The sequence below is a fragment of the Coregonus clupeaformis genome, chromosome 19, assembly GCF_020615455.1.
Source record: "Coregonus clupeaformis isolate EN_2021a chromosome 19, ASM2061545v1, whole genome shotgun sequence".
Taxonomy (NCBI): domain Eukaryota; kingdom Metazoa; phylum Chordata; class Actinopteri; order Salmoniformes; family Salmonidae; genus Coregonus; species Coregonus clupeaformis.
In genome coordinates, this window is record NC_059210.1 from 3,081,708 (window position 1) to 3,103,483 (window position 21,776).

At 42.6% G+C, this 21,776-nt stretch overlaps 1 protein-coding gene across 1 annotated transcript in view; it reads left to right on the plus strand.

Annotated features, from left to right (window-relative positions):
- Positions 1-10,443: 10,443 nt before the first annotated feature.
- LOC123481397 (ladinin-1-like) overlaps positions 10,444-21,776 on the plus strand; it is a gene marked incomplete at its 3' end in the record, with an annotated part of 34,760 nt that continues 23,427 nt past the window's right edge. The window contains exon 1 of the mRNA XM_045205192.1: positions 10,444-10,767. Within this exon, the coding sequence (XP_045061127.1) occupies positions 10,709-10,767 (59 nt within the window). The remainder of the gene's footprint in view (positions 10,768-21,776) is intronic.

The window sequence follows — 21,776 nt, forward strand, 5'->3', positions numbered from 1 at the left end:
CCTGATTTGACATTTAGTGGCTGGCAGATCAGACGTGAACACTGATAACTGCTGTTGCCGTGATATAATTGATTAGAAAAAAAATCCCTTCCTTTTCCCGTTTGGCAGTGCGTCGCCCATATCGCCCTATTGAACAAGCTGTCCCTGTCTGTGTCCTAGATGAAGGACAGACAAATCAAAACCTTATTTCTAATGATTTATTTTTAGATTTTATTTTTGTGTATTGTATGTTTAGACACACCTGAACATATTTAGCAAGATAGAGGATAAGAGAGTTTTGTTGACGCTGAGAACCATGATAGCGAAGGAGAAGATGGCTGCCGTTTTACAGCCCTCCAACCAATTGTACTATTATGTGTGTTTTTTCACGTTATTTGTAATTTATTCTGTACATAATGTTTCTGCCACCGTCTCTTATGACCAAAAAGAGCTTCTGGATATCAGGACAGCGATTACTCACTTCGTATTGGACGAAGATTTTTTCTTCAACGAGTCGGACGCAATGGATATCCTACAAACACCCAACAAGGCCCAAATCCCCGTAATTCGCATGAGAAAGTGACTGAGATATTGTGGATGTAGGTCGGGGTGCCTTGTAAGGATCAGACGGTGAGCGAGTAAACTGCCTCTTCCATCAATCCTATTAGCCAATGTTCAATCATTTGAAAATAAATTGGACGACCTAAGATTAAATGTCCTACCAACGGGACATTAAAAACTGTAATATCTTATGTTTCACCAAGTCGTGGCTGAACGACGACATGGATAACATACAGCTGGCGGGATATTTGCTACATCGGCAGGATAGAACGGCTGACTCCGGTAAGACAAGGGGTGGTGGTCTGTGTATATTTGTAAACAACAGCTGGTGCATAAAATCTAATACTTAGGAAGTCTCGAGGTTTTGCTCGCCTGAGGTAGAGTATCTCATGATAAGCTGTAGACCACACTATTTACCAAGATAGTTTTCATCTCTATTTTTTGTAGCTGTCTTTTTACCACCACAAACCAATGCTGGCACTAAGATTGCACTCAATGAGCTGTATAAGGCCATAAGTGAACAGGAAAATGCTCATCCAGAGGCAGCGCTCCTAGTGGCCTGGGACTTTAATGCAGGGAATCTTAAATCCGTTCTACCTCATTTCTACCAGCATGTTAAATGTGCAACCAGAGGAAAAAAACTCTAGACCACCTATACTCCACACACAGAGACACGTACAAAGCTCTCCCTAAGACAGACTGGAATATGTTCTGGGATTCTTCCTAAAGAATTTAGGAGTACACCACATCAGTCACTGGCTTCATCAATAAGTGCATCGATGACGTCGTCCCCACAGTGACTGTACGTACATACCCCAACCAGAAGCCATGGATAACAGGCAACATCCGCACTGAGCTAAAGGGTAGAGCTGCCGCTTTCAAGGAGCGGGACTCTAACCCGGACGCTTATAAGAAATCCAACGGATTACCAGGACGTGTACTCTGAGCAAGGGTCTTCACTGACATTTTCAACATGTCCCTGACTGAGTCTGTAATACCAACATGTTTCAAGCAGACCACCATAGTCCCTGTGCCCAAGAACACTAAGATAACTTGCCTAAATGACTACCGACCCGTAGCACTCACGTCTGTAGCCATGAAGTGCTTTGAAGGCTGGTCATGGCTCACATCAACACTATTATCCCAGATACCCTAGACCCACTCCAATTTGCATACCGCCCCAACAGATCCACAGATGATGCAGTCTCTATTGCACTCCACACTGCCCTTTCCCATCTGGACAAGAGGAACAGCTACGTGAGAATGCTATTCATTGACTACAGCTCAGCGTTCAACACCATAGTGCACTCAAAGCTCATCACTAAGCTTAAGGACCCTGGGACTAAACACCTCACTCTGCAACTGGATCCTGGACTTCCTGACGGGCCACCCCCAGGTGGTAAGGTTAGGTAACAACACTGCCACGCTGATCCTCAACAAGGGGGCCCCTCAGGAGTGCGTGCTCAGTCCCCTCTTGTACTCCCTGTTCACCCATGACTGCATGGCCAGGCACAACTCCAACAACACAAGGTAGACGGATGTTTTTAAATATGTTATTGGACCATAAACAGATATGGCTCATTAACCTTTACGGACCAAATAATGATGATCCACACTTCTTTGACAATATATATAATAAATTATCAACCCTGCAAGCAATACAATACTCAATTATTATGGTGCAAGATTATAATACTGTTTTAAATAGCTCAATGGACCGTAAAGGAAATCACACTACAAACTATCACCCTCAAGCTCTTAAGGAAATCATGAATGTCATGGCTACATTAGAATTAGTAGATATATGGAGGCTTAAATATCCTGACCTAGTGAGATATACATGGCGGAGACTCAATTAAGCTAGTCGTCTTGACTTCTTTCTTATGTCATTCTCGTTGGCAACAAAAGTTTAAAAAGTCTTGATAGGGGACAGAATGCGGTTGGACCATCATATAATTGGCATTTACAGTGCTATGAAAAAGTATTTGCACCCTTTCTAATTTTCTCTACTTTTGCATATTTGTGATACTGAATGTTAGCAGATCTTCAACCAAAACCTAATATTAGATAAAGGGAACATAAGTGAACAAATAACACAACAATTACATATTTATTTCATAAACAAAGTTATGCAACACCCAATTCCCCTGTGTGAAAAAGTAATTGCCCCCTTACACTCAATAACTGGTTGTGCCACCATTAGCTGCAATGACTCCAACCAAATGCTTCCTGTAGTTGTTGATCAGTCTCTCACGTCGCTGTGGAGGAATTTTGGCCCACTCTTCCATGCAGAACTGCTTTAACTCAGAGACGTGTGGGTTTTCAAGCATGAACTACTCGTTTCAATTCCTGCCACAACATCTCAAGTGGGATTAGGTCTGGACTTTGACTATGCCATTCCAAAACATCCAATTTGTTGCTTTTTAGCTATTTTCATGTATAATATAATATAATAATATGCCATTTAGCAGACGCTTTTATCCAAAGCGACTTACAGTCATGCGTGCATACATTTTTTTTGTGTATGGGTGGTCCCGGGGATCGAACCCACTACCTTGGCGTTACAAGCGCCGTGCTCTACCAGCTGAGCTACAGAGGACCACGTAGACTTGATTGTGTGTTTTGGATCATTGTCTTGCTGCATGACCCAGCTGCGCTTCAGCTTCAGCTCACAGACGGATGGTCTGACATTCTCCTGTAGAATTTTCTGATACAGAGCAGAATTCATGGTTCCTTCTATTAAGGCAAGTTGTCCAGGTCCTGAGGCAGCAAAGCATCCCCAAACCATCACACCACCACCACCATGCTTGACCTTTGGTATTTACATTTAACATTTTAGTCATTTAGCAGACACTCTTATCCAGAGCGACTTACAGTTAGTGAGTGCATACATTTTTCATACTGGCCCCCGTGGGAAACGAAACCACAACCCATATCTGTATTTCCAGTCATGTGAAATCCATATATTAGGGCCTAATTCATTTATTTCAATTGACTGATTTCCTTATATGAACTGTAACTCAGTCATGATGTTCTTACTGTGGAATGCAGTTTGGTTTTCGCCAGGCATTACTGGAACCATGTCGTGTGTTTTGGGTCATTGTCATGCTGGAATACCCATCCACGACCCATTTTCAATGCCCTGGCTGAGGGAAGGAGGTTCTTACCCAAGATTTGACGGTACATGGCCCCGTCCATCGTCCCTTTGATGCGGTGAAGTTGTCCTGTCCCCTTAACAGAAAAACACCCCCAAAGCATAATGTTTCCACCTCCATGTTTAACGGTGGGGATGGTGTTCTTGGGGTCATAACAGCATTCCTCCTCCTCCAAACACGGCGAATTGAGTTGTTGGCAAAGAGCTCGATTTTGGTGTCATCTGACCACAACACTTTCACCCAGTTCTCCTCTGAATCATTCAGATGTTCATTGGCAAACTTCAGACGGCCCTGTATGTGTGCTTTCTTGAGCAGGGGGACCTTGTGGGCGCTGCAGGATTTCAGTTCTTCACGGCGTAGTGTGTTACCAATTGTTTTCTTGGTGACTATGGTCCCAGTTGCCTTGAGATCATTGACAAGACCCTCCCATGTAGTTCTGGGCTGATTCCTCACTGTTCTCATGATCATTGCAACTATGGTGTGCACTATGGTGTTGAACGCTGAGATCTTGCATGGAACCCCAGGCCGAGGGAGATTGACAGTTATTTTGTGTTTCTTCCATTTGCGAATAATCGCACCAACTGTTGTCACCTTCTCACCAAGCTGCTTGGCGATGGTCTTGTAGCCCATTCCAGCCTTGTGTAGGTCTACAATCTTGTTCCTGACATCCTTGGAGAGCTCTTTGGTCTTGGCCATGGTGGAGAGTTTGGAATCTGATTGATTGATTGCTTCTGTGGACAGGTGTCTTTTATACAGGTAACAAGCTGAGATTAGGAGCACTCCCTTTAAGAGTGTACTCCTAATCTCAGCTCGTTACCTGTATAAATGACACCTGGGAGCCAGAAACCTTTCTGATTGAGAGGGGGTCAAATACTTATTTCCCTCATTAAAATGCAAATCAATTTATAACATTTTGACATGCGTTTTTCTGGATTTTTATGTTGTTATTCTGTCTCTCACTGTTCAAATAAACCTACCATTAAAATTATAGACTGATAATTTCTTTGTCAGTGGGCAAACGTACAAAATCAGCAGGGGATCAAATACTTTTTTCCCTCACTGTATGTTTGAATAATGTATTATCTTCACTATGCTACCGTTTGTCTGCTCACATGAAAGCTTGTTCTTTGACACAGGAGACTCCCACGATGACCTGTTGTTGTAGGTTCAGAATATTCCTTTATAGTTTTCCAAGAAAACTGAACTTTGTCATGCATCTGCTGCATGGCTTCACTGACACCAAGTCCCACTGAACTTGTCACTCTCCAGACCTGAGCCCCATAAGCTGGAAAGGGACTATGGGACCACCAAAGGGACATGCTTTGCCAAGGTAATCAGTCACCCCCATTGTACACAAAGTGATTGAATCAACTATGTTTATTGCTCATTTTGTTGTGTTACAGCCTGAATTCAAAATGGATAAATTGATTTCCTCGTCACAATACCCCATAATGACAAAGTGAAAACATGTTTTTAGACATTTTTGCAAATGTATTGAAAATGAAATACAGAAATGGTACATTTACATAAGTATTCACACCCCTCACATGTTAGCATCACCTTTGGCAGTGATTACAAATGTCAGTCTTTCTGGGTAAGTATAAGAGCTTGCACACCTTTATTGTACAATATTTGCCCATTATTATTTTCAAAATTCTTCAACCTCTATCAAATTGGTTGTTGATCATTGCTAGACAAACATTTCCAAGTCTTGCCATAGATTTTCAAGCAGATTTAAGTGAAGACTTTAACTCGGCCACTCAGGAACATTCACTGTCTTCTTGGTAAGCAACTATAGATTTGGCCTTGTATTTTAGGTTATTGTCCTGCTGAAAGGAGAGTGGTGCGGGGCCCAGTCAGGTCTACCCACACCTACGCTGAAAGATCAGTCACATAATGTTGGCACCATTGTAATAGGTTGTAATCAAGCCCTGGTCTCCAGCATGGGAACAGAAGAGGAATACCTGGTGCGGTAGTCTCAGTTACTGTAGGACTACTCCAAATCATCTTGGTTCTGACACACACACACACACACACTCACACAAATGCAACGTTTGCAGGTCCATCTACCCTTTTAAATACCTCTCAACCCCTACAGTAACCTGTGGATCGTGAGAGAACCTTCATAAATAAGCAGAACGTTAATAACCTATTTATTGACACTAGTGTCCTGTTATACTTAGTTTGAAGTGAGACACCTTCGGTCATTCATAATAAATACATAAAGTCTCTATATCGCAGGACGCTCTACTTAATTTAAAGTCAGACCCCTTTGTTCATCCATAACAAATACATAAAGGCTTAGTGATGTAAACACAAATATATTAACCCTTAAGGAATTATCACTAACAGCTAAAACAAATAAACATTACAAAAACTTAACAATACAAATGCATGAAGCTTCAAAAAGTCCAGCAATGAAATTACATTGAACAGGGCTGTGAATAGTGTAGCTTGTCCCTGAGCTGGCGGACAAATGGTTCCTGCCTCTCTTCCTGCTGGAGGTACTGCATGTTGGTTCCAACCTTAAAGTAACAACAAATAAAGTTAGCAGGTCTGCTAGGAAATGCCTTTGTCACACCATCTGGAAAAGGGCATTTCTTTGCTGCGCCAGGAACTCTAAATGGGAAGATGGGAAACTCCATTCAATTCGTATTATTCCTCTTCCATTTACAAATCTCATGACATTACTATGAGACATGGCTGCATCTAGGGGGATTTGTATTTAGCTGAGCCTGCTTGCTAGCAAAATTTCGGCTAGCTAGCAATTACTATGAAGTCATCAAAATTATTTGAAATAACAATTGAGGTAGCTACAGTATGTAATCTAACTTAACTACTACAAACTAATTTAAATTACAATAAACAAAAGGTTAACTTACTTGTTTTTCACTAAAAAAAGTACCTCCGGGTCACGGAATTTCAGACATATTCAAAATAAAAGTAATAGTAGAAAAGTGTCAATAACCATGCATGATATGTGAAAAATAATTGTCTAAACATTAACAATGATTCATATTTGTTCATATTTAAGTGACATTTGCATTAAATGTGGGTTTTAAAACTTGTTCCAAGGTCAAATAAATGCCCCAAATGCGAATCCCTGTAAATTGAATACATATTGGCTTAAAGTAAGAACTATTCTGGGTGAAGCAGTAAAAGTATTGTAGGGAATACTCAGTAGGGTCTTATTTTTGGCCTTACTGGTATTAGCCCATATGAGCGCACTGAATAACAGATTCACTACATGGAACAACATATAGTCCCCCCAAAACAATCTAAAGGAAGTTTGTTCTGATGTGTCTGTCCTATATCTGAGAGATTTTTAATTTTTGTATATGTATTTAACCCTTATTTTTGGGACTAAACAGTCTCCATATATACTTCCATAAATTTTTTCAACTGGTACCGGGGAACCTTCAGACTAGTCTTGTGAGGCCTAGAGCAAAACAATCGACAATTACATGTTCGTGCAAGTCTCATCTTTCCATAGAAGGGTAATAGTTTGTAGGCCAAACCGTTCGGACACTACAGACGATTTTGTGAGAAGACCGATTTTCGGGATGTCTCATGGTCTGACAAACACCACTCTAGCTCTGTCACCTTTCACCGCAGATGCGGAAGTACGACATCAGCGGATGTGGTGGATTGAGATGTATCCAATGCAAAAAAACAGGTCTCTCTATCTTAAACTGACAGATGTTTTATTTATTTGATTATTATGTTAATTAGAGTTAATGTTGTTGTTTTTCTATTAAAAAAGTGTGAAAAAACTGGGTTAAACCAGAAAAACACGGGGGAAATCCGAAACCTCGAAAACATAACCAAGAAAACAGAATTGGGGAAAAAACAGAAGCAGGCAAAAAATATAAAACAGATTTTGAAAATGTTTTTTGCTGTGCATGACTGCACTTTAGAGTGTGTGTCATCCTGCAGCACAGCATTTTGGGGGACGTTGAGGTCAGGTTCAATATTGACTATGCACCCAAGAGGGAAAGAGGTTGGGTCATCCTAGAAATGTTTTAGAGAAATATAATATATACAATTTAGCAGACACTTTTATCCAAAGTGACTTACAGTCATGCGTGAATACATTTTTACGTATGGGTGGTCCCGGGAATCTAACCCAATATCCTGGCGTTGCAATGCTCTACCAAGATGCATGACAGGGTTATAAATGCTTTGTGAAACCTCAATTAAATATGATTTATAAAGCCTTTATTAAGCACAGGTTTGTCATATTTGACTTAGTGGGTTATTTTATGCCACTTTTAAGAACTCTTTACAAAGCATGACATACTGTTATAGATGATTTGTAACACATATATGTAGTGTTTATGAAGGCTTTATAATCTGCACGTCATTTAAAGCAGGACCAAATTTCAACAACAAAATCCAATTTGTCATTATAGGGTATTTATTGTGTGTATATGGTGAGAGAAAAAACATATTTTATCCATTTTAAATTCAGGCTGTAACAACAAAATATAGATTAAGTCAAGGGGTATGAATACTTTCTGAAGGGTGCTTTTTCTGAAGGGTGCTTTTTCTGAAGGGTTCAATTAAAAATAGACAATACATATAGGACGAGGGTTTCAAGCTTTGGTTGATTTCAAATGTAATCTTCAAGTTAATCATTAATATGTTGGATTCACGTCTCCATCTCAACCAAAAATCAATGTTAAAGAATAGGCCGAAATCAAATCAAACTTAATTTAAAAGTGCATGTAAAGTATGATTAGATTTAGTCTTATTCTTTAATTTAGATTTCTGTTAAGATGGAAACATGAATCCAACATATCAATAATTAATTTGTAGACAAACTGGAATTTAAGCCAGACTACATCTGTGGCACAAAATATACAGCACATCTCCTTCAAATGTTGATATTTGTATTTATTTTGGATCCCCCTGGGGTCTAAACACACCAAGGCACTTACATTACACACAAAACAAAAGATTAAACAGTACATCATATAACACCGCTACCCCACTACATATCCACAACACAAAATGCACGATACCGCCATACAACAATATTAAAATGTAGGTGTGTGTAGAGTTTGGTTGCATTGACAACGACACACAATTCAATATCACTTTTGCAATACAGTAAATAGCCTATGAACTTGTCGACAAGTTAACAAATTATATGTTGGATTCATGTCTCCAACTAAACCAAAAATAAAAGTTAAAAGAATAGGATTAAGCTAGTAGTTTAGATGAAAATATCTAAGCATTAGATACAGTGAGCTCCAAAAGTATTGGGACAGTGACATATTTTTTGTTGTTTTGGTTCTGTACTCCAGCACTTTGGATGTGAAATAATACAATGACTGAGGTTAAAGTGCAGACTGTCAGCTTTAATTTGAGGTTCTTTTCATCCATATCGGGTGAACCATTTAAAAAGTATAAGCACTTTTTGTAAGTACACTCTTAGAAAAAAGGGTTCCAAAAGGATTCTTTGGCCCATAGGAAAACCCTTTGTAACAGTTTTTATTCAACCTTAAAATGAGAAACACATCCATGGCCACATTTTGAGGTTACTGTAACTATATGTAATCATAGAACGCGTGCATGTTCAAGATAGCATGCAAAGGTCAGTCAATCTGTGGAGGTCTTCACATTGCTATAATAATCTGCGCAGAATCTCGAACAGCACTGATCACTTGCACTATTTACTTTTAATGTAATCTCAACTGCAATCCAGGTCATTTGGTTGTGCTATTAGATTAAGCACAGTGATAACACATTAAGTTGCTGTATTAATACACAATATCTGACCTTGTATTCCTAGTTGAAAGTTGTTGTGCTTTTAAATGGTTTAAAGCGCAGTGATAACACATTTAGATGACAACTAAGGGCTCGTATCGTATTTAAAGGCAATGTTGAAATTTAAAGGCAATGTTCCCGTGTTTGCAGAGACTGCATCCACGTTAAATGTTCCATATATCGGCTCAATCGGAAATTACCTAAGAGCGCTATAGTCCTGAACTTCGGCGATACGGATTGAATAGAGCCCTATCCCAAAAATCTGACGTTGTTTATAAATTCGAATTTGGTTGTGCTTTTAGATAGCTGAAAGCATAATGATAACACTTTGGGAATTCAACACATTTCTGGCTGTCTTTTTGAATGTGTGCATAAAGGATGAAATCCCATTGATCAACGTCTCAACCAAATATTAGCCAAATTTCCACGTTGAAATGACATGGTGCGCCCAGTAGGCCTTCTCCAAATTCCACATGCCTTATAAATATATATTTGTTATGTGATAAACAAAATGTGTTCAATCACAGTGTTTTTACTGCTTTATGATTGGTAAATAAAACAGAACCTACTCAATATTGTTATTGATTATTTGTAATTCCAGAGAGTGTGAACAGGACATCCTTCAATATGTGTGTAGGACCATTAAGTGTTGTTTGTGTCCAAACAGTCATATCTTTATTGTTTTTCTTAATCTTTTCTAATCTGAGTGAAGATTGAGAGTGCATATGCTGGGCAACAGACAGAGGGACAGTTGGGTGTTAGGGGTCTGGATTAGAGAAGTCTGAGTTATCGTTTTACATCTCCCCCAGGGAAGCCACATGACCCTGCAGAAGGGAGGGAAAAAGATGTTGGGCCACGTTCTGAGCACTCAATGAGAACCACATGTAGGAGAGAGGGAGAGGAGGAGGAGAGAGGGAAAGAGGAGGAGGGGAGGGGGGCAGTGACTAAAGCCTGTCTCTGTGAGAGGAAAGAGAGTGCTGCTCTGAACGCTCCACATTTTCAACAGGCTGCACAGGGGACAGGATCTAAGAGACCAGGAAGCCCTGTGTGTGTGTCTGTGTGTGTCAGAGAGTGAATGAGTAAAAAAGGAGTACATAAATCTGTCTTATAGAAACCTCCACACTGGTCGTTGGGCTCAGAACTGGAAGATACAGAGAGGTTCTGTTATTCTGAGGAAGAAGAGGAGCTACACCGTAATATTTGTTATCTGATAAAAAGGGGAAGAAGAGGAGAAAGGAGACATGTCACATGCAATCCTGAGAAGAAACTCCAGCAAGCAAGGTTTGCAGAACCTCTTGAAGTGAGTAAAAATGTGGATACAGTTTTTGGAGTACAAATAGTTTGAATAGAGAAAGAGAGTTAAGTATGTTGTTTTTCAGGTATACTAGAGAAAAAAAGAAAGAAAAGGTATGCTAGACTCTAGTAAACTGAGTCATAGTGCTATGTTGTTTTACAGGCAGCATGCTAGAGTAAATTGAGTTGTATCTCCAGCCTTTTTCTCAATCTCTTTGTTCTGTGGACACAAGGCAGCACTCAGGTTAATAGTTATTGTGACTGTGAGGCACAGGTACTGTGAGGACAACACAGCACACAACTCAAACACACGAAGCAGCTGGAAAATTCAAGACAAAATACTGTATCTAATCTATGAATGGTCTTCAATCACAGCTGAGTTGGTGTTCCACCTATGGACGTGAGTCGGAGCCTGTCCTCATTTAACTCAGAACAACCTTTCTTGGCTGAGGAAAACTGCGGCATTAATTTGTCTAAAATCCATATTTCATCAAAAAATACAACGGCTCAGAGTATGTTTCACACTTATCTGTTCGATCTAATGCATAATATTATCCATATGTTAAACCATGTGTCCATATATCCCCAGTTCTGGCTAACCTCTCCTTAGTAAACATGTTTGTCTGATTGGGCACAAGAGGGATGGATCAGTGTACTGTAGATGTGGGTCAGAGATCAGAGATCAGATCACACAGCAGCATACACAAAGTGTCTCAGAGTAGGAGTGCTGATCAAGGATCAGTTTCGCCTTTTAAATCATAATGACCAAGAGGGGGGACCTCATCCTAAATCAGCACTCTTATTCTGAGACGCTTTATAAATACAGGCCCTGGGCTTTCTCCTGCTGCTCTGATTACAGGAGGGGGTATTCAATGACCACTGCCCTGGGTCTTATCACTGTTGACACAACCTGGACAGGGACTAAAGCAGAGAGCCACTGTCACCAGAGACAGACCTTTTCATCAGCCCTCCTGACTGGGTTGTTTGTTGTTCCTTTGGGAGGCTTGGGGGGTGGTGGGAGAGAGGGGTAGAGAGAAGGAGAGAGAAGGGGGGGAGAGATAGAAAGCGAGAGAGAGAGAGGACAGCGAGAGGGAAGAAAGAGAGAAAGAGAGAGATTTTGAGAGAGGTGCCCAAGGCTCTCTCTTCTGACTGAAGCTGAGGGAAATTGGGGCAGTGACCTGTGTCAGAGGTGACAAGGGTGATAGGGCAGGTCTATTCTGAAAGGGGCTGCTTATGGGTGGCGGCATGTTAAAGTTTCCTCCAGCGTTGCTCTGTTGGAGAGAGCAGGTAGTGAAAGAACAGTGTAGGTACTCTGTAAACTGATACCCTCCATTTAGTACAGGTCTAGGAATCACTCAACACGAAGGGGGGTAGAGCATGACACTTGTAACACCAGGGCTGTAGGTTTGATTCCCACGGGGGACCAGTACGAAACATTTCTGCATAAGAGTGTCTGCTAAATGACCGTAAATTGACATTACACAAGAGACATGAAAATAACATAGATTCCATCTACAGAGACCCATTACAGTCTCATTAACTAACAGTCTCATTTACTTCCCAGATTGAACGAACACAGAACACTGTTTGGGAAAGGGACCTTAAGACACTTCAACCGTTGTGATCAACAAAATAATAAGTGAAAGAGAGTGAATGAATGCTGCATTCAGTCTTCACTGAAAATACAATCCTTTTGTTTTGATTGTGTATTCAGAGTTTTCCAGTTTTTACAATGGAAGAGGAGAGGCAGGCTTGAGGATTTCAGGTGGAGCAGAGCAGGTGTTGTTTGTCAAACACCTGAGAGTTGAGCCTTAGGCTGCTCAGAGGGTGTGGAACACAATATACATTTTGTAGGGTATTTTTCCAGTGCTGCCAAAACTATATTTTCTCGCACACTCACACACTTGTCTCTCACATACTTGTCCCTTTGAAATGCTCTGCCAGTTGCTTTGACATGCCAAAGATAATGCTGTTTATCTTTAGGAACTGTGTTAAAGACGTGATTAGCATCCAAAGATAACATGTTTCAGACTGGTATCTTCCCACAGCTTTTTGATTAACCTGATTATGGCTGTGTGCATGTGTGTGTGTGTGTGTGATATATTGTAATAGCCTAATTGTTTACTCTGATGTTGCCATTCCTGAGTTAGGATGTTTTTATACATATTTTAGACATCATTCTACAAAATGTATGAGGGGGGGTGCTCAATGAGGATCCCACTGGGCACAGATGTCAGTTCAAGTTTTAATTTACATTTGATTGAGTTGTCAACTAATGTGAATTCAACATGAAATCAACAAACATTTGAACCATGTCATTGTATTTAGGTTTAAAGTTCCCCAAATTCCTTTACATTGATGACGTTCTGCGAATCCATTTAGTTGATTCAAAGTCATAAAACGTTCGTTTTTGTTGAAATATGTGGAAACAACATTGATTCAACCAGTTTGTGTCCAGTGGGATATCTCTTAAATTAACTGTCCAGTGTTCCCAGATTACTATGAGTGAAATGGTTCTCCTTAGAAAAAGTGGTAATTATGTTAAAAAGCAGATTTTCCGTGTTGTAATGGTGTGGGCGTAACCCAACTGTCACGGTTTCGGCCGAGGCTGCTCCTTCTCCTTGCTCGGGCAGGCTTCGGCGGTCGTCGTCCCCGGAGTACTAGCTACCACCGTTGTATGTTATCGATGTTTGTTTGGTTTTGTCTTCTTTGTACACCTGTTTCCTTTTAGTGTTAATTATGTCTCCTATAACTTTCTCGTTTTGTTAGTTGTGTGTTGTGTGTAATTGTTCCGCCTGTCTTTTGGTGCTGCTCGTTTTCGCAATTTTGTATATTTAGGATAGTCGCACTGTGTTTCGTGCGCTATTGCATTTTGGTGTTTTACGCACTGCTGCGTATAGTTCGCCTCCTGATTAGTTAAAGCCAATGTTTATTTTTTCGTTTAGTAAAGTCGGTTGGACGAAGCTTCTGTGTCCTGCGCTTGACTCCTACACCACATCCACGTCACTGACGCTTCTGACACCAACAACAGAATGGTGTGGGCGTATACCGGTCATTAGACCGCTGATTGGCCAGCGTAACCCAACAACAGAATGGTGTGGGCGTATACCGGTCATTAGACCGCTGTGGCCAGCTCATCCTCCTCAGATGTATGACATCATACTCTATGAGGGAACAGCAAGCATTTTTTAAACAGTCTGTTTGAGAAAAGTTTGAGTTGGGTTTTTTAAAGTGTTTTTTCTCCAATATGCTTTGACCACAAATTCGAGTATAGGATGAGTCAACAACAATATTTGGGTATGAGTTAACAGAATATGAACTTATAAAATTGTGGACAGTGGTGGAAAAAGTACTCAATTGTCATACTTGAGTAAAAGTAAAGATAACCTAATAGAAAATGACTCAAGTAAAAGTGAAAGTCACCCAGTAAAATACTACTTGAGTAAAAGTCTAAAAGTATCTCGTTTCAAATGTACTTCAGTGCAGTGTTGGAAAAAGTACTCAATTGTCATACTTGAGTAAAAGTTAAAAGTAAAAGTAAATGCTATACATCAAATTCCATATTTTAAGCAAACCTAGATGCCAGACAGAGGCACACTCCCATACTCAGAGGCAGTAGGAATGAATGACAATGCGTTATATTGATACAGTGGCTTGCGAAAGTATTCAGCCACCTTGGCATTTTTCCTATTTTGTTGCCTTACAACCTGGAATTTGATTTACACAACATGCCTACCACTTTGAAGATTTTTTTTTTTTTCTTGTGAAAAAAAAACAAGAAATAACACAAAAAAAAACAGAAAACTTGAGCATGGGATTTTTGCCCATTCTTCAAGGCAAAACTGCTCCAGCTCCTTCAAGTTGGAGGGGTTCTGATGGTGTTCAGCAATCTTTAAGTCATACCACAGATTCTCAATTGGATTGAGGTCTGAGCTTTGACTAGGCCATTCCAAGACAGTTAAATGTTTCCCCTTAAACCACTCAAGTGTTGCTTTAGCAGTATGCTTAGGGTTATTGTCCTGCTGGAAGGTGAACCTCCGTCCCAGTCTCAAATCTCTGGAAGACTGAAACAGGTTTCCCTCAAGAATTTCCCTGTATTTAGCGCCATCCATCATTCCTTCAATTCTGACCAGTTTCCCAGTCCCTGCCGATGAAAAACATCCCCACAGCATGATGCTGCCACCACCATGCTTCACTGTGGGGATGGTGTTACATTTTACATTTTAGTCATTTAGCAGACGCTCTTATCCAGAGCGACTTACAGGAGCAATTAGGGTTAAGTGCCTTGCTCAAGGGCACATTTACGTCATTTAGCAGACGCTCTTATCCAGAGCGACTACAAATTGGTGCATTCACCCTATAGCCAGTGGGATAACCACTTTACAAATATATATATATATATATATATATTTATTTTTTTGGGGGTAGAAGGATTACTTTATCCTATCCCAGGTGTTCCTTAAAGAGGTGGGGTTTCAAATGTCTCCGGAAGGTGGTGAGTGACTCCGCTGTCCTGGCGTCGTGAGGGAGCTTGTTCCACCATTGGGGTGCCAGAGCAGCGAACAGCTTTGACTGGGCTGAGTGGGAACTATGCTTCCGCAGAGGAAGGGGAGCCAGCAGGCCAGAGGTGGATGAACGCAATGCCCTCGCCTGGGTGTAGGGACTGATCAGAGCCTGAAGGTACGGAGGTGCCGTTCCCCTCACTGCTCCATAGGCAAGCACCATGGTCTTGTAACGGATGCGAGCTTCAACTGGAAGCCAGTGGAGTGTGCGGAGGAGGGGGGTGACGTGAGAGAACTTGGGAAGGTTGAACACCAGACGGGCTGCGGCATTCTGGATGAGTTGTAGGGGTTTAATGGCACAGGCAGGGAGCCCAGCCAACAGCGAGTTGCAGTAATCCAGACGGGAGATGACAAGTGCCTGGATTAGGACCTGTGCCGCTTCCTGTGTAAGGCAGGGTTGTACTCTCCGAATGTTGTAGAGCATGAACCTGCAGGATCGGGTCACCGCCTTGATGTTAGCGGAGAACGACAGGGTGTTGTCCAGGGTCACGCCAAGGCTCTTCGCACTCTGGGAGGAGGACACAACGGAGTTGTCAACCGTGATGGCGAGATCATGGAACGGGCAGTCCTTCCCCGGGAGGAAGAGCAGCTCCGTCTTGCCAGGGTTCAGCTTGAGGTGGTGATCCGTCATCCATACTGATATGTCGGCCAGACATGCAGAGATGCGATTCGCCACCTGGTTATCAGAAGGGGGAAAGGAGAAGATTAGTTGTGTATCGTCAGCGTAGCAATGATAGGAGAGGCCATGTGAGTTCTTGGGGTGATGAGAGGTGTTGGGTTTGCGCCAGACATAGCGTTTTCCTTGATGGCCAAAAAGCTCAATTTTAGTCTCATCTGACCACAGTACCTTCTTCCATATGTTTGGGGAGTCTCCCACATGCCTTTTGGTGAACACCAAACGTGATTGCTTATTATTGTCTTTAAGCAATGGCTTTTTTCTGGCCAATCTTCCGTAAAGCCCAGCTGTGTGGAGTGTACGGCTTAAAGTGGTCCTATGGACAGATACTCCAATCTCCTCTGTGGAGCTTTGCAGCTCCTTCAGGGTTATCTTTGGTCTCTTTGTTGCCTCTCTGATTAATGCCCTCCTTGCCTGGTCCATGGGTTTTGGCAGCCCTTTCTTGGCAGGTTTGTTGTGGTGCCATATTCTTTCAATTTTTTAATAATGGATTTAATGGTGCTCCGTGGGATGTTCAAAGTTTCGGATATTTATTTATAACTCAACCCTGATCTGTACTTCTCCACAACTTTGTCCCTGACCTGTTTGGAGAGCTCCTTGGTCTTCATGATGCCGCTTACTTGGCGGTGCCCCTTGCTTAGTGATGTTGCAGACTCTGGGGCCTTTCAGAACAGGTGTATATATACACTGAGATCATGTGACAGATCATGTGACACTTAGATTGCACACAGGTGGACTTTATTTAACTAATTATGTGACTTCTGAAGGTAATTGGTTGCACCAGATCTTATTTAGGGGCTTCATAGCAAAGGGGGTGAATACATATGCACACACAACTTTTCCGTTATTTATTTTAGAGAATTTCTTTAAACAAATACTTTTTTTCATTTCACTTTACCAATTTTGACTATTTTGTGTATGTCCATTACATGAAATCCAAATAAAAATCAATTTAAATTACAGATTGTAATGCAGCAAAATAAGGAAAACGCCAAGGGGGATGAATACTTTTGCAAGGCACTGTAGGTGCATAAATTGGACCATATTGCTGTCCTGGCTGAGCATTCGAAATGTAGTACTTTTGGGTGTCAGGGAAAATTCATGGGAGTAAAAAGTACATATTTTCTTTAGGAATGTGGTGGAGTAAAAGTAAAAGTTGTCAAAAATATAAATAATAAAGTAAAGTACATATACTCACCAAAAACGACTTAAGTAGTACTTTAAAGTATTTTACTTATGTACTTTACACCACTGAGTGAGGGAACCGTTAGGAGGGGAGTAGAACGCTCTTCAACCAATGTGTTTAGGGAACAGTCATAAATACTACAGCCAAGCCATGTGGTACATCAGAGCAGTGTCCCAAGAAGCACTTGGGCTAATCCTCAGTGCAGATGGTACCACTCTGGGAGAGTGGAGAGAGATGGATGACATCCGCTTCAGACAGACACTCTTCCATCCCATCCCATCCCATCCTTAGAAAGTGTCTGATTAAACCAAACCTCTCATCCTCAAGTGAGTCCCATCCCCATCCCATCATTAGAAGGTGTCTGACAATTCCAAACCCTTGGAGTCTTTTGGAAGTGTTTTTGTATTTTTATACAGATTTTCACCCACGCAGCGAAAGTATGGTTTTCAGTTTGTTCATGAACCCTTATCATCTTGTCTAAATGTTATGCAGCCTCAGATTTACTATCAAGTGAGTCAGAGATATTGATGTTAGAAGCCAAAACAAACTCACAGTTTAGTCTTATGATTGGTGAAAAGCACCCTTACACTAAGTAATGAAACTGCCCCAAACTTCAGCTACAACCAAGCAGAGGTATTTACAGTAAAACCACACACCTGTTTTTTTCAGACCCTCATCTGGTACCTCAAAGAGTGACGTGTCAATACCAACAAAAACAAACAGAACAAAAATGGAAACAATCTCAGAAAAATCTATATGACATAGCTTGGCTAGCTGCACTTATGTCATAGAGATTTTTCGGAGATTGTTTCCAGTTTTGTTCTGTTTGTTTTTGTTGGTATTTACATGCCACTTTTTGAGGTACCAGATGAGGGCCTCTAAACACATTTTATTTCATGTCCGAGAGACAGAGAGCGTGAGGGCGAGAGAGCGAGAGAAAGAGACAGACAGACATAGAGGGCTTATCTTTTCTGTCTTCCTCATCTTTTGATCCTTCATCGCTCAGAGAGGTTTGTGATGATGTCACTCACTAGGCTTCCAGGTAGGGGGCTATGAGCAGAACAAGTCTGTCTGTCTTGTGTACCCTTCTGCTTGCCTGCATCAATACACACACACTCATGCTACAGCCCCACCCCACCTTGGCCTGTTCACCCCTATGCTAGCCTATATCAATATTGTATATACTGTATGTAGACTACGTGTAAATTCCTCTGTCTATATTCTGTCTGTATATTTTATCTATTGCTGGCAGCAACATTTCACCTAGTCACATTCCTGGTATGTAAATGGCGAATAAAGGTGATTCTGATCAATGCACACACATACAGTGGGGAATTTTTTTATTTAGTCAGCCACCAATTGTGCAAGTTCTCCCACTTAAAAAGATGAGAGAGGCCTGTAATTTTCATCATAGGTACACGTCAACTATGACAGACAAATTGAGGAAAAAAAATCCAGAAAATCACATTGTAGGATTTTTAATGAATTTATTTGCAAATTATGATTCCAAACACACTCCACTGGAAGCCAGTGGAGTGTGCGGAGGAGCGGGGTGACGTGAGAGAACTTGGGAAGGTTGAACACCAGACGGGCTGCGGCATTCTGGATGAGTTGTAGGGGTTTAATGGCACAGGCAGGGAGCCCAGCCAACAGCGAGTTGCAGTAATCCAGACGGGAGATGACAAGTGCCTGGATTAGGACCTGTGCCGCTTCCTGTGTAAGGCAGGGTCGTACTCTCCGAATGTTGTAGAGCATAAACCTACAGGATCGGGTCACCGCCTTGATGTTAGCGGAGAACGACAGGGTGTTGTCCAGGGTCACGCCAAGGCTCTTCGCACTCTGGGAGGAGGACACAACGGAGTTGTCAACCGTGATGGCGAGATCATGGAACAGGCAGTCCTTCCCCGGGAGGAAGAGCAGCTCCGTCTTGCCAAGGTTCAGCTTGAGGTGGTGATCCGTCATCCATACTGATATGTCTGCCAGATATGCAGAGATGCGATTCGCCACCTGGTTATCAGAAGGGGGAAAGGAGAAGATTAGTTGTGTGTCGTCAGCGTAGCAATGATAGGAGAGGCCATGTGAGGATATGACAGAGCCAAGTGACTTGGTGTATAGCGAGAATAGGAGAGGGCCTAGAACTGAGCCCTGGGGGACACCAGTGGTGAGAGCACGTGGTGCGGAGACAGCTTCTCGCCACGCCACTTGGTAGGAGCGACCGGTCAGGTAGGACGCAATCCAAGAGTGAGCCGCGCCGGAGATGCTCAGCTCGGAGAGGGTGGAGAGGAGGATCTGATGGTTCACAGTATCAAAAGCAGCAGACAGGTCTAGAATGACAAGAGCAGAGGAGAGAGAGTTAGCTTTAGCAGTGCGGAGAGCCTCCGTGACACAGAGAAGAGCAGTCTCAGTTGAATGACCAGTCTTGAAACCTGACTGGTTTGGATCAAGAAGGTCATTCTGAGAGAGATAGCAAGAGAGTTGGCTAAAGACGGCACGCTCAATAGTTTTGGAGAGAAAAGAAAGAAGGGATACTGGTCTGTAGTTGTTGACATCAGAGGGATCGAGTGTTGGTTTTTTGAGAAGGGGTGCAACTCTCGCTCTCTTGAAGACGGAAGGGACATAGCCAGCGGTCAAGGATGAGTTGATCAGCGAGGTGAGGTAAGGGAGAAGGTCACCGGAGATGGTCTGGAGAAGAGAGGAGGGGATAGGGTCAAGCGGGCAGGTTGTTGGGCGGCCTGCCGTCACAAGTCGCAAGATTTTATCTGGAGAGAGAGGGGAGAAAGAAGTCAAAGCATAGGGTAGGGCAGTGTGAGCAGGACCAGCAGTGTCATTTGACTTAACAAACGAGGATCGGATGTCGTCAACCATTTTGAAAATAAAGTCATCCACAGAGAGGGAGGAGGGGGGGATTCAGCAGGGAGGAGAATGTGGCAAAGAGCTTCCTAGGGTTAGAGGCAGATGCTTGGAATTTAGAGTGGTAGAAAGTGGCCTTAGCAGCAGAAACATATGAAGAAAATGTAGAGAGGAGGGAGTGAAAAGATGCCAGGTCCGCAGGGAGTCTAGTTTTCTTCCATTTCCGCTCAGCTGCCCGGAGCTCTGTTCTGTGAGCTCGCAATGAGTCATCAAGCCACGGAGCTGGAGGGGGAGGACCGAGCCGGCCGGGAGGATAGGGGACATAGAGAGTCAAAGGATGCAGAAAGGGAGGAGAGGAGGGTTGAGGAGGCAGAATCAGGAGATTGGAGGGAGAAGGATTGAGCAGAGGGAAGAGATGATAGGATGGAAGAGGAGAGAGTAGCGGGAGAGAGAGAGCGAAGGTTGCGACGGCGCATTACCATCTGTGTAGGGGCAGAGTGAGTAGTGTTGGAGGAGAGGGAGAGAGAAAAGGATACAAAGTAGTGGTCGGAGACTTGGAGGGGAGTTGCAGTGAGATTAGTAGAACAACAGCATCTAGTAAAGATGAGGTCAAGCGTATTGCCTGCCTTGTGAGTAGGGGGGACGGTGAGAGGGTGAGGTCAAAAGAGGAGAGGAGTGGAAAGAAGGAGGCAGAGAGAAATGAGTCAAATGTAGACGTAGGGAGGTTGAAATCCCCCAGAACTGTGAGGGGTGAGCCATCCTCAGGAAAGGAACTTATCAAGGTGTCAAGCTCATTGATGAACTCTCCAAGGGAACCTGGAGGGCGATAGATGACAAGGATATTAAGCTTAAATGGGCTAGTGACTGTGACAGCATGGAATTCAAATGAGGAGATAGACAGATGGGTCAGGGGAAAAATTGAGAATGTCCACTTGGGAGAGATGAGGATTCCTGTGCCACCACCCCGCTGACCAGATGCTCTCGGGGTATGCGAGAACACATGGTCAGACGAGGAGAGAGCAGCAGGAGTAGCAGTGTTTTCAGTGGTAATCCATGTTTCCGTCAGCGCCAAGAAGTCAAGGGACTGGAGGGTAGCATAGGCTGAGATGAACTCTGCCTTGTTGGCAGCAGAACGGCAGTTCCAGAGGCTGCCTGAGACCTGGAACTCCACGTGGGTCGTGCGTGCAGGGACCACCAGGTTAGAGAGGCAGCAGCCACGCGGTGTGAGGCGTTTGTGTAGCCTGTGCGGAGAGGAGAGAACAGGGATAGGCAGAGGCATAGTTGACAGGCTGCAGCAGATGGCTACACTAATGCAGAGTAGATCGGAATGAAATGAACTAAACATCTGGGAAAGGAGAGAGCGGGGCCTCCCTCACCACAACTCCCAAATATAACTCTCCCAACTTCCACCTCAGAAACTATAATTGTTGTAAACTACAGCGGTTCAATGTTTTCTAGGAATAGACTAACTTAGTTTATTCAGCTAGCTAACTAGGTGCAGTATTATTCCGTGAAAAACGTCCGGGCACCTCGTCATAAGACGCCACAGCCAGCTAGAATGCCGGTCTCCAACAACACGGTTTAGCGCCAATACTCGGCCACAACAAACCACCAGTGTATCAACACGCAAGCAGATCGTTCGTGTCCGTGTCTAACGTTGTGGGTTAGTCCCGACAGCTTGAGAGAGTCCGTCATCAACTTATTCAGCCAGTTAGTTAGCTAGAATAGTTAGCAAACTAGCT